This window comes from Gordionus sp. m RMFG-2023, chromosome 5 (assembly GCF_954871325.1).
Source record: "Gordionus sp. m RMFG-2023 chromosome 5, tfGorSpeb1-WG-v2, whole genome shotgun sequence".
NCBI lineage: Eukaryota > Metazoa > Nematomorpha > Gordioida > Chordodea > Parachordodidae > Gordionus > Gordionus sp. m RMFG-2023.
Window position 1 is genome coordinate 16,344,262 of NC_088779.1, and position 16,069 is coordinate 16,360,330.

The window sequence follows — 16,069 nt, forward strand, 5'->3', positions numbered from 1 at the left end:
ATTTTTTATAATGAATAAAATTAATAGAGACTCCTAGATCTAATATAAACCCAGCTATTTATGAAACTTATGTAATTGTGGAATGGATAGATTGCAATATTTTGGTTACCATGTAACAATTCCATTATAAATCTCTCACTTCAAACTTATAGGGGCCATTTTGACAGCCATTTTAGCTTATTTGCTTTTTTAACATTTTTTAATAATTATTTATTAAAAAAAATTATCAATATTAAATTTGCTGCCCTCATGTATATTTTTTTAACGTAGTAAAAATAATAGTAAATTTTTTAACGTAGTAAAAATAATAGTAACTTTTTTAACATAGTAAAAATAATAGTATTTCTTAATATAGTAAAAATAATATTAATTTTTTAACGTTATAAAAATAATATTAATTTTTTAACGTTATAAAAATTATATAATCTTTTTAACGTTAAAAAAATTATATTAATCTTTTTAACGTTATAAAAATTATATTAATCTTTTTAACGTTATAAAAATTATATTAATCTTTTTAACGTTATAAAAATTATATTAATCTTTTTAACGTTATAAAAATTATATTAATATTTTTAACGTTATAAAAATTATATTAATTTTTTTAACGAAGTCAGTTTAGTTTATTTAGCATAGTACAAAGATTTATTAAGTGTATTTAAAAATTTTGTAAGAAAAATTTCAAGGAAGCAATGATTCCCTTGCTTCTATGGACGCTTCGTCACTGGTATATATGTGTTTTAAAATAGTTTTTTTTATATAAATTTTAATATTTATGGTATAACAAAGATCTATGTAATAATTTTTAGAATTCGAGGAGTATGATTATGCAAATAATTATATTATATAATATGAATATATATAGAAAGATATAACATATTATTATTTACTTTGGTTTTAATTAATAAGCTATCAAATTCGTGCCTTAACTCAATCTTCAATACCACAAATTTGAAAACAATATATAAATAATTTGAATTTTTTAAACATTATCCTTTTATTTTATATAAAAATTGATTAAATAAATATTATTATGATTTTATAATTTAAAAAATTTATTTTATAAATTCATCTCTTCAAATATATTGGCGACCATATTAGATTTGTAAAGAAATTATTATATTTATCACTTCAAATATATAGCGGTTATTTTAGATTTGTAAAAAAAAATCATTCTTTATAGATTTCATAACTTCAAATATATTGATGGCCATTTCAAATTTGTAAAAAAAATTTTCATTACAGATTTCATCGCATTATATATATATTGGTAATCTTTTAGATCTATAAAAAAAATTTGTAATCGATTTTATCCCTTCAAATATTTATGAGCGTCTTATTATAAAGTAGAAAAAATATACAAATAATAAAAAAATTTCATACTTTATTTTTATTAATTAGATTAACCATCTGTCATATATAAATAAATCACTATTGCATCAATCCCGATAATGCATTCACTATAATACATTCGCGGTATTAATTTTCCTGTAATGCATCGATATTATTTTTGCTATATTGCATTAGCTATAATGCATTAGCTGTAATGTTTTCGCTCTAATATATTCTTTTCAATGCACATTCGCTTAATACCTTCGCTCTAATGCATTCGTTATAATATTTTGTAATGCATTCGCTTTCTCGCTGTAAATACATTATCAGTAATGCATTCGTGAAAATATCTATTCACCGTAATGTATTTGCGATAGTCTATTTTGCGGAAAAAGTTTCGCAGTATAGACGTGATATGGATATTAGATATTTTCAAAATGATACCAAAATTTAAAACTGTTTAGAATTAAGATAAAATCAATGGTATACTGGAAAATAAATTACATCCATAACTGAAAATAATTTGTACAAAGGTATAAAATTATATTTTTAATAATATTATATTCACCTATTTTATCTCGAATAGTATTTGTAAATGCTTGTCCTGAAATTTTATTGGCATTATATGTTTCAAGCATAGGTTTTTGTTCTAAAATATCCTTGAAAAATTGATAAAGCTAAAATAAAATGTAAATTTAATTTTAAGATAAAGATTACCTTAAGTTGATCCTGCTCTCCAACATATTCTAACTTTTGAAAAATTTGCCATGTGCATCTTCTTCTTGCTTCTAGTCTAGCTAAGTACCTTCGATACCATCGCTGAATCAATATAGCTGATTTCAAACCTAATATGAAAATAATTAATTTATTAATAAATAATAAACTACAATTTAATAATGTTAATCTATTAAATAATTCCGAATTTGCACTTGATATATTTTGATTTCTATCCATTTCTTTATTTTGATCGTATTTCCAAAACAAAATTTATCAATAATATCTATAAATATTTTTTATATAGTGAACAAAGAAGGATTTTACTTATAAAAATAATTAAAAGACTAACATTCAGAACATGCCCCGCCCGCCTCCCTTTTTTAAGGATACAATCAGGGGCCAAACAATATAACAGAATCAATATTTAATTAAATTTGAATATATCTGGAATAAATAACAAAAAGATGTTTATGTCTATCTGTCGTCTTTTGTCCATCTCTACCGTATTGTGGTCAGAGGCCTTCATGAACCATAATTTCTTGATTCACAGCCTAGGTGGGCAGTAAAAATTTTTTAAAAGACCCGGGCCTATTTTTTGTATTTAAATCTCACTCCAGACCCCTATTAAAATAATTAAAAAACTCAGACCCGCTAGAAAATATAATATTAGACCCATACCGTCCTCCGACCTGGTATTATATCATCATATACCTTTGGCATATTTTCTTCCGATTCTATTTAATTAATCTAAGGAAATGCTTATTTATTGGTTATGATATACCGACATTTATCTTGTGTGTGTCCTAAATTTTTTTGCATAGAAATACTTTGCATATTTTTAATGCTATCACATAGCAATTATCATGCTTCAAAATTTTTTAATTATAAGACATCGGTTGTGATTTATTCGGTGCGAATCTCTTATTAACCCATCCTCTTATGCTTCATTATACTATTTTTTCCTTTTTATATATATTTCTCTAAATGTTCTCTCTTTTATCTTACAATTATTTATATATTATCTATATTCAAAATTATTATTACTATAGTTATGCATTTCATTTCGAAATTTTTAGGTAATACTGACCTTGTTCATTATACTCCCTATTATTTCCATTTGTGCAAGTAATTTCCTTTAAATTCTAATTTTCTCCTCTAAAATTTTCTCTAGGCATAATATGCATTTTCATTATTCATTTTATTTATCTCTCTAATATTCACGATTTTTTTCCTTTTCTCTTTGATATATGTTCATAATTATTTTAATTTTATTCCATACTTTTTTATATTGCTAATCATACTGTCGTCACACATTTCTATCAATTTATTTTTAAAATTTCTGATTTCAAGAATTCCTTTTCTATTTCATTAATTTCTAACTTTTTCTCTACTTTTATAATATTCATTTTTTTTATTTATAATACATATGATCATATAACTAATTTTAATATGACACCGATGCAGCATGATCTGATATCAAGTTTTGTAATAAAACTAAAAGGTTTATTAAATTATAGTTTACGATTAAACATTATAAATTCTTTAAGAAAATTTTTTTAGCCTTTGTTTTTAATTTTAGTACCAAATGAGTATATATATATATTTCATATTTACCTTATTTTGTTGTTATCCGTTGGAAATTAGAATTTACATTGTTTTATATTTTCGTTTTTACTTTATTTACTGTGATATTTTGCAAACTGATATTTATATATATTTTTTATATTTTCGTTTTTATTTTATTCTAACTCAAAATGGTATTTATTAGTGCTATAACATTTTCAGAAAAATTGACCAGGTTCGCTGTCAACATTGATAAAAATATAACGCGTTTACGTTCATCGTTAACTTTAAAAAAAAAAACGCGTTCACGTTCTTCCAAAACTTTTTCTTTAATTTTTTAATATATAATAGCTTATATATCATATTAATTTATATAAAATATAAAAATTTATATAACTTTAAAATGTGTTCAACAATGAATAAAAAACCCATGATAAAAATAAAAAATTAAAGTGATTAGATTATAATTTTCAAACTAAAAATAAATAAATTATAAAAGATATTAGCTTTTTTATATCTATGCCCCACACAAGTTCCTTTTTAGGGTTAACAGCCCATTTTGTTAATGAAAGTTTTAAAATAAATAACATACTTTTGGATTCTCTTTCAATCGAAATACATTCGAGAGAAAATTATTTAAAATATTTGTTAAAATAATTGAAAATATTTAAATCTACAGAATAAAAATTTTACAATAACATTGAATAATGCACCTAATAATAAAATCTTTATTGATTACTTTAAAATATTTATTGATATGGAATAGGGAACATTCTATTCTTTACCCATGTAATAAATTTAAAGGAAATTTTAAAAATTTTGACTCCTTCTTTTTTAAAACTGAGAACCATAATCAGCATGATTCGTAATTCCCCAAACTAATTTTATTTTATATTATATGTAGTTCACTACACTTTCCCCCTAATTTTTTAAAACCATAATTAGATTATAAAGGTGGAATAGCACCTATCAAATGATTGAAGGAGAATTTGGTTATACCTTATTACATTCTAATTCTTAACCATCTAAAAAATGGAATACCTGATTTCCATAAATTTTTTTGAAATGGTTTTAAATAAGCAGATAGATTATTGGAATATTATAATTTAACTGGTAATGATGCAATTATAGCCACAATACTAGATACCAGGCTTTTTTAAATCAATATTTGTTGATTATATCAAAGTTAACGGGCAAATTTAAAAAGATTAATAGCTATTCAGATATGTAATTTACCCCTATTTAAATAAATACTATTTTATTTTTAAAGCTGATAATAATAATCGTCAAACAAATAATGATGAAATTCAAAAAAACAGTCTAGGTATTGTTTTTAAACAAAATAATATTCATGTGCTAATAGATTTTTATTAGCAAAGAGTTATACTGACTCTTTAATGTGGTGGAAGCCAAATTAATACTGGATCCACATACTCTCACAAATTGTAAGGAATTACCTATCTATAAAAGGAACATCAACTGCCTGTGAAAAGCTTTTCTCAGTTGGAACTAATTTGTTGTCATAAAATCGGATTTTCTAAAAAAATATGAGAAAAACTCTTTGTCTTAAAATTGGCTTGGCATTATAAATTAAATTATACTTTTTAATTTTGCTTATAACTGGAAGACATACTTTTTATCATCAGTATAATAATTTTTTGTTAAATTCGTAATAAATAACTTCGACAATATATGAGAATAAAAAATTTATCGATTCAATGCATTTTGAATTGGCCTAGTATATAATATTTAATGATTTTTACTTTATGTATCATTATAACTTAATAGTTGTTAAATGGCTAAATATGAGCCGATTATGATAAATATTACAATCTAGTATTTCTTTAAATTAGAACTTGAAGATTTTGAAAATGATAATATACATATTCTGAGTAAATTAAATAGAATTCAATTTTATAATAGTTTTTATATGAACTTTTCAAAAAATATATTTGTTATATTTAAATGTTTATGTTTTTAGTTTAAGGCAAATTTTTCATATGGGAACGGACACACCTCCTCCAACATTAACAGAGACGCTATGAATAACGCGCAAAATTTGAAGATACCCAAATACATAAATCTACATATTCGTCTCAATTATTTGCTACCCTTATACAATATATAGTGATTTGGCTGAAAATTTCCTTAAAAACGTTCGCCGCCAAATCAGAAAAAATTTTGGGGAGACACGTAAAGGCTTTTATGTAAGACAAATGATCACAATAACCATTTTTAAGCTTAATTAACTCTGTTTTATTAATTGGATCTCTTATAGTTGTAGTCATTTACGCAATTGCATAACATGTTTTGGTTATTAATTATATTTATTTAAATGATGTACAAAAAGTATTTATGAATCTTTTAAATAATTTCTCATGAAATTGAATAATCAGTAGAATTCAAATTATAAACAAATGTAAACCAAAAAAAATAGAATATGATTGGCTTTAAAAATATTATTAAATTTATAATGATAGTAAACAAATTTGACATTAATTAAATTGAATAGAGGTACATTAGATTTATTTTTGTTATATTTAAAAGATTGAGAAAAATCAATAAATCAGTTTTTTAAATAATAATATAAACGTTTGAATTAACAATATTGTTTTAATTGATGCATTTATCTCATAAACAAATATTTGGCATTTATTTTATGATTTTATATGAATGGTTTATTAATTGATAATTTATTATATAAATATATGAAATTTTGATTATTATCATTCATGTTATAAGTAAACATATTAAAAATATAAAAATACCGTAAACAGAATCTATAAATAAAATGAATAAAAATTTTTACTGGTAAAATTTAAATAGTTTTATAAAAGTTTATTTTTTAACTTTGAAATCCTTATAATTCTTAAAATGGGTTCCTTAAATAGTATACCGGCTATTCAACTCTAGACATTTTGCTAATATTTTTCACCTATATACCTTTCACCTAAAACATCTAGCCTATTTATCGCTAAAAAGCGCATTTTTAGCTTTTTCGCATATCGCTATTTTGAAGAAGACCCAATAAACGCCAAAGTAATTATTTTGCCTAAATTTACCTATAGCTTTTTGCGTAAGGAGCTACATAAGAAGTCATTTTGACTACATTTTTAGCTTTTTCGCATATCGCTATTTTGAAGAAGACCCAATAAACGCCAAAGTAATTATTTTGCCTAAAATTTACCTATAGCTTTTTGCGTAAGGAGCTACAATAAGAAGTCATTTTGACTATATTCGCCCAATCTTTTCGTCTAAGGGCCGCCTCCGATAAGTAGCCATTTCTTCCATTAAGTATTTCGCCTAAGGAACACTAATAAGCACCAATGGATGCCAATAAGAAACATTTATTATAACATAGATATAAGAACAATTACATTAAGATAAATTAGTATTTTTAGGCAATAAACTTGCCCCTATTAACTCAGAAATATTACAACTCCTTAAATTTTACCGTGAGGCTTCCATATTAAATCTGCCCATTTGTTTAGACCATCAAATATAAATTATAGCCAGTAACATAATCCTCAATGCTATCAATTCCATCAACAAAACCTCATCCAGCAACCTCAAAGGTCTGAGACCATCTTATTTCCATTCCAACACTTAAAATAAAAATTCCTATCATTTGTCTTATTTCAATTTTAACAACAATAATGTCTCAAGAGAGTATTCAGCAAAAGGATTTATTAGGACCTCTATTATTTTGTTTTAGAATTCATAATTTGGTCGCTTAATTTAAATTTTTTTTTAACTTAGATCTTAACTTAAGGTATTTAGACGATGGAACAATATGTTGCTATTAGGCCAATGTACTATGTACTTTAATATGTGGCAGAGACCTGCAGGCCCGGCCCTAAGCCCGGCCCGGGCCGTATTTTAAATTTTTTAAATATACCCGAGCCGGGCCGGGCCTAAAAAATTTTTTTTAAAATATATCCGGGCCGGGCCTAAGATTGTTAAACCCGGACCGGGCCGGGCCTTAATATTTTTATAAAAATTTTTACATTATGAGTTAATGGTTATAAGATTATATTATATTATAGTTATGATTAATAATATTGGGTGATAGTTAACACTACCTAACACCCACAGATCGATCTAATTATTAATTTCCTGCAAATTTATTCAAAGTATTAATATATTTTTTTATAATTCATATCTAAATTTTTAGAATATATTTTACCAAAACAATCAAATAAAGGAATATCACTTCTTGAAGTTTGTAATACCTTTCAAAGCGAAAAAGGAGAAATAAAATACTTAATATAAAGCATTTTTTAATTGAAAAATTTGTTTTACACAAGTATCATTTTATTTCTCTTTTTCTCTGTCCCAAATTCAAGCAATTAGTATATAGTCAGGGACAGATCGCAAGATGACGGAAAACTATATAAAAGATTATATTAAATTACAAGAGGCTCAGGAAGTAAATGAAATACCATCGACCAGTCAAATTACGACTGTTGTTAAACAAACTGAATCGTTTTATGACAAATGGGGCGATGGTTCTGGTAATATGTCAATACCCGATGATGAATATTATAATTACATAAATAATAGATAAAACATTTAAGGTGGATAATTTGTTAGAGTGGTGGGCAGCTCATCAAAGCGAATTTCCAATTTTAGCAAAATTGGCAATTCCTGCTTCAAGTGCAAGCTGTGAGCGGAATTTTCACAGAATTCTTGAAGAAAGAAGAAGTAATCTTTAACCTGAAAAGGTAGATATGCTTCTCTTTCTTCATGATAATTTGTGAATTTTTAATATCTTTCTTGAGTATAGGGTTTCGTCAATCATGCTGGTTTTTTACTTTGCAAACTGTCAAATATTTATTGCATTTATTATATTTACCTTGAGTCATGAAAGTTTTTAATCCAACATTTTTCATTATTTTTTTTTACAATATTATATAATACAATTATCTTCTTTTGTTAAAAATTTATATTATAAAATAAATTATATTAATATTGTGCAATTAGATTATATTTTCAAAATACTATTTATTATACATGCATTTTTTTAAATAGCGATTTATTTTTATTTTATAAATTAAATAGTAAATTAAATACAATATATTATATTCTCAAAATATTTTCCATTTTTATAAATTAAATATTAATATTATTATTTTTAAATGCAATATAAAATATAGTATATGCTCAAAATATTATTACCATTTTTATGAATATTAGTTTTATTTTTATAAATGCAATATAAAATATAGTATATGCTCAAAATATCCATTTTTATAAATAACAGTTTTATAATTTTTATAAATTCAATATAATATTCTCAAAATATTAGCTTTTTACATGTATTTTTTAAATAATAAGCGATAATACTCGCTGAAAAATATGGTAAAATACCTCAGGGGTGAATTTTTGTATATACCAGGTCGAATATAATTTTAAAAAATATCCGGGCCGGGCCTTAAGTTTTTAAATCCGGGCCGGGCAGGGCCGTAAAAATTTTTTTTAAAAAATATCCGGGCCGGACCTTAAATTTTTAAATCTGGGCCGGGCCGAGCCGTAAAAATTTTTTTTAAAAAATATCCGGGCCGGGCCTAAAAAATTTAAAACCGGGCCGGGCCGTGCAAATGGTACCTCTGCAGGTCTCTGATATGTGGAAACAGATTCTTATTCTTCAGGCTTCATACTTAATATAAATAAAACAGAACTTTTCTATTTAAACAACCAACCACCCAATATGGTTGGTTGTTTAAATAATTTCAGCAGACCTCTTAACTCCTTTAGGCTTTTCATAGATAAATTTTTAAAATTTTAACTTGGACATCTCTGACCCGATGAACAATTGAGAGTTTACCATCAGATTACGCCTAGGGTGTAACATGGTCCAGCATTATATCTATGTCAAATGTATTATTATAGAAGATACGATAGGTAGACACGGTTTGGAACTGCTTATACGCACAATGGCAACATTAACGCCACTCTTCAATTAACCAGGTAATAAATACATGTTTAATAACCTCTCATATACCACCACCTCGAGCCCACTAATCTATCCCCTGCAGACAGATTAAGACCTGAAGAAATTACTACCATGGGCCCTCGGTAGATCTTTAATATGGGATTTTAGTTGTGTCATATTATTTCAATCTAATACCAACAGTTACCCTTTAACACTAGTGAAATAAAAAAATACAATAATATTAACAATTTTTCTATTTACAAAAATGTCATTTTTCGCCTAAAACTTTAATTTTTTAAAAACTCTGGGCGTAAAAATCAGACTTTTACTAAGAATTACTTTTTATTTATAAAACAAAAAATACAACTGGAAATATTCCGACATAACTACGATTCTTTTTTGAGAACACAAATAGTCGATATTTTAATTTAATTATAAAATATATATTTTTTTAATTAGTATATATATATATAAAAAGAATTATCAAAAAAAAATTATATTGGCGCTTTTTTGCAGTAATTGGCATTTATTGGCGTTTCTTAGATAGGCGAAAAGCACCTCAACCTCTATGTTACTATAACTAGAATATATAATCCCATTGAAATTACATTTCAATATTTATTTATACCTATTTTAGAGATTGTTAAAAAGTTTTAAAAGACAATTAAGACAGTCAGTAACTAGTATAAATTTTATCATGATATTATATTGCAACATGTTTAAAGTATTCATTTTAATATTATTTTAAAACATTGAAATCTTTATCCAGGATGTATCATTATTGAAATTTTTTTTTTACCTATTTTTATTTTAAAATATTAAAATCTTTATCCAGGATGTTAAATTTTAGAATTACATTGCAATATGCTTGATATCTATCTCGGCAAATTTTAGTTTAAAAAGATTAAAAAACCGATTATGATGGCAAGTAATTTGTCATTAAAATTACATTTCAACATGTTTGAAATATTTATAATTTAATTACCTTCCTATACATCAATCTTTTTTTAATAGAAACAAATATTCCCAAAATTCTCTGCACTGGGATCTACAAACGTAGCAAATTACTAGTTCCTCATGGAATACAAATTAAGGGTTTCCTAGAAAATATATTGAAAAAATTTCATACTCCTCCGCGACACGCTTTATCTAGCCGTTCAAGTTATTATCAATAATGTATCCACTAGATCCTAACCTACCTAAGGCCCTTACCATTTGGTATAGCAATAGTTTGCCCCTGCCGTCCAGCATTTAAAAAGACTGGGATGCTTCTGATCGCCAGTTTTTTAATACCTCATTTCAAACCGGTCCTTTCGATGAAAACCCCATTAACATACTATCAAATTCAAGGCTATGAATAGATGGAAGCCATTCCCAGTATCTCGGCCTCCTCATGACTGGTGAACAACTACCCATATCTATAGTTCTTCTCCTTGGTTGTAATGTAGTTGTACCCGCCATTTGTATCAATTGTGGCCAGTCCATCGAATCGAAACCTACAATCTCATGCACAGCAAGTTTTCCAACAAACAACAACATTCTCCTTGCTATCAAAAATTTAATATCCCATTTATTCTTGAAAAAGTGATCCTTTTAAATGAATACGCCCTACGCTCGAGTGGTATATCTATTATCTCTTTGGACAAACGGTCTCTCGCTGACCAGGGATTATACTTATATCAAATTTGCAGCGAAGTCTAATCTTCATTTTCTGCAATAGAAAAGGCAGAATTCCTTAAAAAACAAATATACTGGCCTCACAAACACAGCGTTCATAGTTAACAACATCTTAGGAATGTTCAGAAATAAGGCCCTTTTTTATTAAAACCTAAGCTAAGAAGATAGATTACAGGCGACTTCGATTCTCTTCATCAGCAGATTTCTTTCATCTGCCGGTCCAATTTCCTAAGCATTCACTCCTCTATAGGGTTATATGTTTTTAAATTTTTTTTAAATGTTTTTAAGATGAAATTTATATAAAATATTTATTTTCATAATTTCATTTTGATATCTTCTATGTTGTATTCTAAATTGAAACTGTTCTTAAATATATTATTCTCAAATAAAATAAATATATTCTGCAAAAATAAAAAAATGGTATTAAAACATTAATAACAAATATTACTAAACTAGGATATATTATCACTGAAATTACACTACAACATATAAAAATATATTTTTACATAAATAATATTTAAAAAATTATAAAATAAAGTTTATGACGATTATAACCTAATCAGGATACATTATCTTGGAAATTACAATGCAACATGTTTATAATATATATTTTTGACAATTTTCTTTAGGTTTTAAATAAAATTATTATTGACTTAGTATTGCATCAAATTTAAAATCTTGTTTTTACCTTTTTCCTATTTTCGTTAAAAAAGATTGAAAATTTTTTAAAATATCGATTATTACAAATATAATATTTATATGAAACTATTAAAAATAATTTGTAGGAAACAATTTTATTTTAATATTAGATATATAAAATAAAAATTGATTTAATCCTATTAGATTTTTTACAAAGATATCTTCAAAATATAATAAAAATTGATTTAATCCTATTAGATTTTTTACAAAGATATCTTCAAAATATAATAAAATTTTGAGCAAAAAATACCAAGGAATTTACAAAGATTTTAGAATAATCTTCGGAGATTTTTTTTGAACAGCATTCCCTTATAAAATATTTAGTTATTATGTGGAAAAATATATGTTTAATCATTATAGACATTTTTTCATATGCCAACTATTACTGTACATTTATTTTTAAAAATAGAAGAAATAAATTTACACCGAGGTATATATCTCAAACGGTCTCTCACTGACCTGGGACTACATTTGCTTTTAATTTGAAGCGATATTTAATCTCCCATTTTCCGCCATCTATAAGGCATCTTAAAGAAAATACGCCAGCCACTTGGACACAGTTTTTTATACCAATGGTCACTTCCACCTAAGGGATTTTCGGAAAGGAGGCTCTCAATCTTATTAAAACCATCGGCAAAAAATGGAGATTCATTACAGTGATCCCAACGAAAGAGTAGGCCTTCGTCGACAGATTTCTTTCAAAATTTCCCTATCCAATTTCATTATCATTAATTTTTTTATATAAAATTTTATTTATTTTTTTTTAATATAATTTTTAATATATTTTTTTTAATTTATGGGTTTTAAATTTCATTTTTACATGTTTTTTAATTATTTTACATAATATATAAATAAATCGTTTTGATCGAAAAAATAAAATCAGATCTAAAAAAATGAGGTCCTCAAAAATCATATTTTACCAATTTGCCTCAGTCAACTCTTTATATTACACTGTACAACACATTTGAATCTGAGAATCAATGCTGTTGATAGCTATAAAACATGTACCATATTTCCTATTACTTTTATTTTTTAATAATTTTTATTAAGTTTTTATCACAATATTTTATTTAATTCCGATAATATATTATTAATAATTTTACATAATAAACATCAGCTTTATATTCAATATTGGTGTTTAAAAATGTCTAGAGAGGCTGTAAATGACTAGATTAAAAATTCTGCAGGTATAAATTATTTATATACTTTATTAATTAAGGTTCTAATTTCTTTTTTGCTTATAATATAAACAAGTTGTTAATTGAATTACTGGATATATTTAATAATAAGCTAATATAAATTCATTATTTTTTTTTAAATATATAATAAGCCAACCCTATACCTGCAATTCTTATAACTCACCAAACTTTATCCAAGAAATAAAATGATATTTAAATTTTTAATAATAAAATGTGCGTCCTTATGAAATAAATATTATCGATTACCTATCTTCTTATTCTAATTATTTTGATTGCAATGAAAAGATATTTATTATCAGATTGAAAGAAATATATATCATTATTAATTTATATTATTTTATCATCAAATGATTCTGTAATTTAATTTTAATGATTTGTTTATATTATAAGAAAATAAATCAGAAATTAATTAAAAGAGTATATAAATAAATTTACCTGCAGCTGCAGTTTAATCCAGAGTGTTGAACCGTCTAGTATATAGATACAGTTCTATTTCAGTTGTCCTTAGTTATATTAAAATCTTAAAACTAAGTATATTTAAAACAAATTTATATCCGTTCTCTCCGCTTTCGCACTTCATATAAATTTTTTCGGTTCATTTAGCTTTTTATATGTTTTATTTTTTTTAAATTAATCATAATATTTATTTTTGATTAACCTTGTAGTCTCTAATGAAAATATATTAAAAACATTTAAAATTGACAATAAAAGTTGATTTTACATTATATGAAAGATGAATAAAAAATAAGGAGTATAATGCTCCAATTTTACAAATCGAATCAAATATTTCATTCATTTGAATACCATATTTTAAATAAAGTGGAGAAATCATTTTTAAGGTGACTTTTTTTAATTGATATTATTAAACCTATGAGATGAATGCAAGTGCGTAGCCAGGAATAGTTGGGGGGGGGGAGCAACTGCTTTTTTTGAAGGAGGAAAGATTTTTTGAGAGAAAAAAAATAGTCAGATACTCATAGAAAATTTTAGTTATTTTTATTGAAAAATTTTAAAATGCAAATATACAATATAATACATTAATATGATCGTTGAATAAACATTCGTAGTGAATTTACATATTGCCTTTAAAAGTATAATTTATATTTTATAGCTCATGCCGATATATCCTTCAATCTACCTTTAGATTACATTCAACTGCATCAATCAGCTTAGACTTGGTGTTCATGAATGGTTAGAATCACTCCCTAATTGTAACCTTGGTTATCTCTTATCAGACGAACAAATGAGAGTCCATTGTTTTATGTCAAGTTGTGACATTGGACCACATGCTTTTATCAAATGCAAATCACCAGTAGATTCAAAGGATAGGCACGCCCTCAATTGTATATAGTCAAGGGCGTCACGAGCGCCACACAGCGATAAGCCATGAATAAATTGACATCCGCCTACATTCCGAATCACTTGAGACCACAAATTTATCTCGTGTAGATGAATGAAGGCTTGGTGGTATGATAATCATACCTTGGGTCCTCTACATATTTTGGGACTACAAATATATCTCTTCCTTCCCTTTGTTCATCAACTTAATACGCTAACCCAAGCCAATTAAAAAGGGTATCATTCTTACATATACTAGAAAATATATTTTAATTAGTGTTGTTAAACGGCAAGTTTTGAGTCAATTTTTAAAAGGCTAACTCAATATTTTAGCTAGAAAAATATTGCTCTAAGCCTCGAGATTTTGCTAATAGATGTCTAAACCTTTGTTCATACAAACAAAATCATCAGGCTTTCGATTTTTCTAGATTAAATATTGAGTTAACCAATGACACACACTTCAATAAGAATCTATCACCATCTTCATGAGGAAAGAAATTGGAAGCAAAAGGCCCAAATTAACTCCCTACCGCAATATTTTTTACTCCCTATTGACAAAATACATGCATCAATAATGTCAAGGGACAAGTAGTACTACAGCGAGTCAAAGGAAAATAATTAGTAAAATTATAATGATTTTTGGAATATTATTAAAATTTATTTTAGCTTTATTTAATAATGGAATTATTTTATTGCCTTCAAGACCAATTAAAATATTTAACTTTTAAAGAGAAAATTCATAGGCATTAGGTGAAGTTAGGACATTGGCATATCAATAAGAATTTATGAAAGATATTTTAAGTATTCCATATATATCTTTTTCTTGAAATGATATATCTAAAATTTTGTTTTTTCCGAAATAAACCCCCCAAATCTATATTATTTATTATATACTCCAAAAATATATTACAGCCAAAAATCTATTAGATAAAGCATCTGAATTAAATTGAAATTACATATAAATTATTAAATGATTTAACTTATTTCAGGTCTAGCTTGTCGATTTTTGATATCATCTAATGAATTGGTCACATCACAATTTAAAGTAGCTATTTTTTTAGAAATTGAATTAGTGTTATCAATATTAATTCCTGTTTTAGTTATAGGTATAGAATTACTGCAACCCATAAATATATGCACTCTATCACAATCCGAATAATATAGAAATCAATTGTGAAAGTAATTCCATAAAAAATATTATTAAATTAAAGCCAATTTACAAAATTATATAAAAATTTAATACATATTATCTATGAAACTTATCCATTGTATAAATTTTTTATTATAAATAATTGGGATGATCATTAATATTATTCTTCATTGTGTATAAACGTAATTATTTACCTAAATAAACTCTATTAGTTATAATTTTATTTATATTTTTAAATATTGATTATTTAATTTTTGCTTTCATTTAATAAAATACATTTTAGATACTGATATATTTGAAAAAATGGCGAACATCATTTTCATTTAATTAATATTTTTTATTAAATTATTTTACCTCTAATTTTTTGTTGTTAAGAGGTTATTATATAAATTTGTTTTATAAGTTGCGCTAATTTGAATAAAAATAAATAATTATGTTAATTTATTTGAATATTATTAT

At 25.1% G+C, this 16,069-nt stretch overlaps 1 protein-coding gene across 1 annotated transcript in view; it reads right to left on the minus strand.

The window, feature by feature from the left end:
- Positions 1-15,588, minus strand: part of LOC135930210 (serine/threonine-protein phosphatase rdgC-like) — a 96,733-nt gene extending 81,145 nt beyond the window's left edge. Inside the window, exons 1-3 of the mRNA XM_065466991.1 lie at positions 15,441-15,588; positions 2,050-2,177; positions 1,901-2,009 (exon numbers count right to left, since the gene is read on the minus strand). Of these exons, the coding sequence (XP_065323063.1) occupies positions 1,901-2,009; positions 2,050-2,177; positions 15,441-15,588 (385 nt within the window). The remainder of the gene's footprint in view (positions 1-1,900; positions 2,010-2,049; positions 2,178-15,440) is intronic.
- Positions 15,589-16,069: the final 481 nt, after the last annotated feature.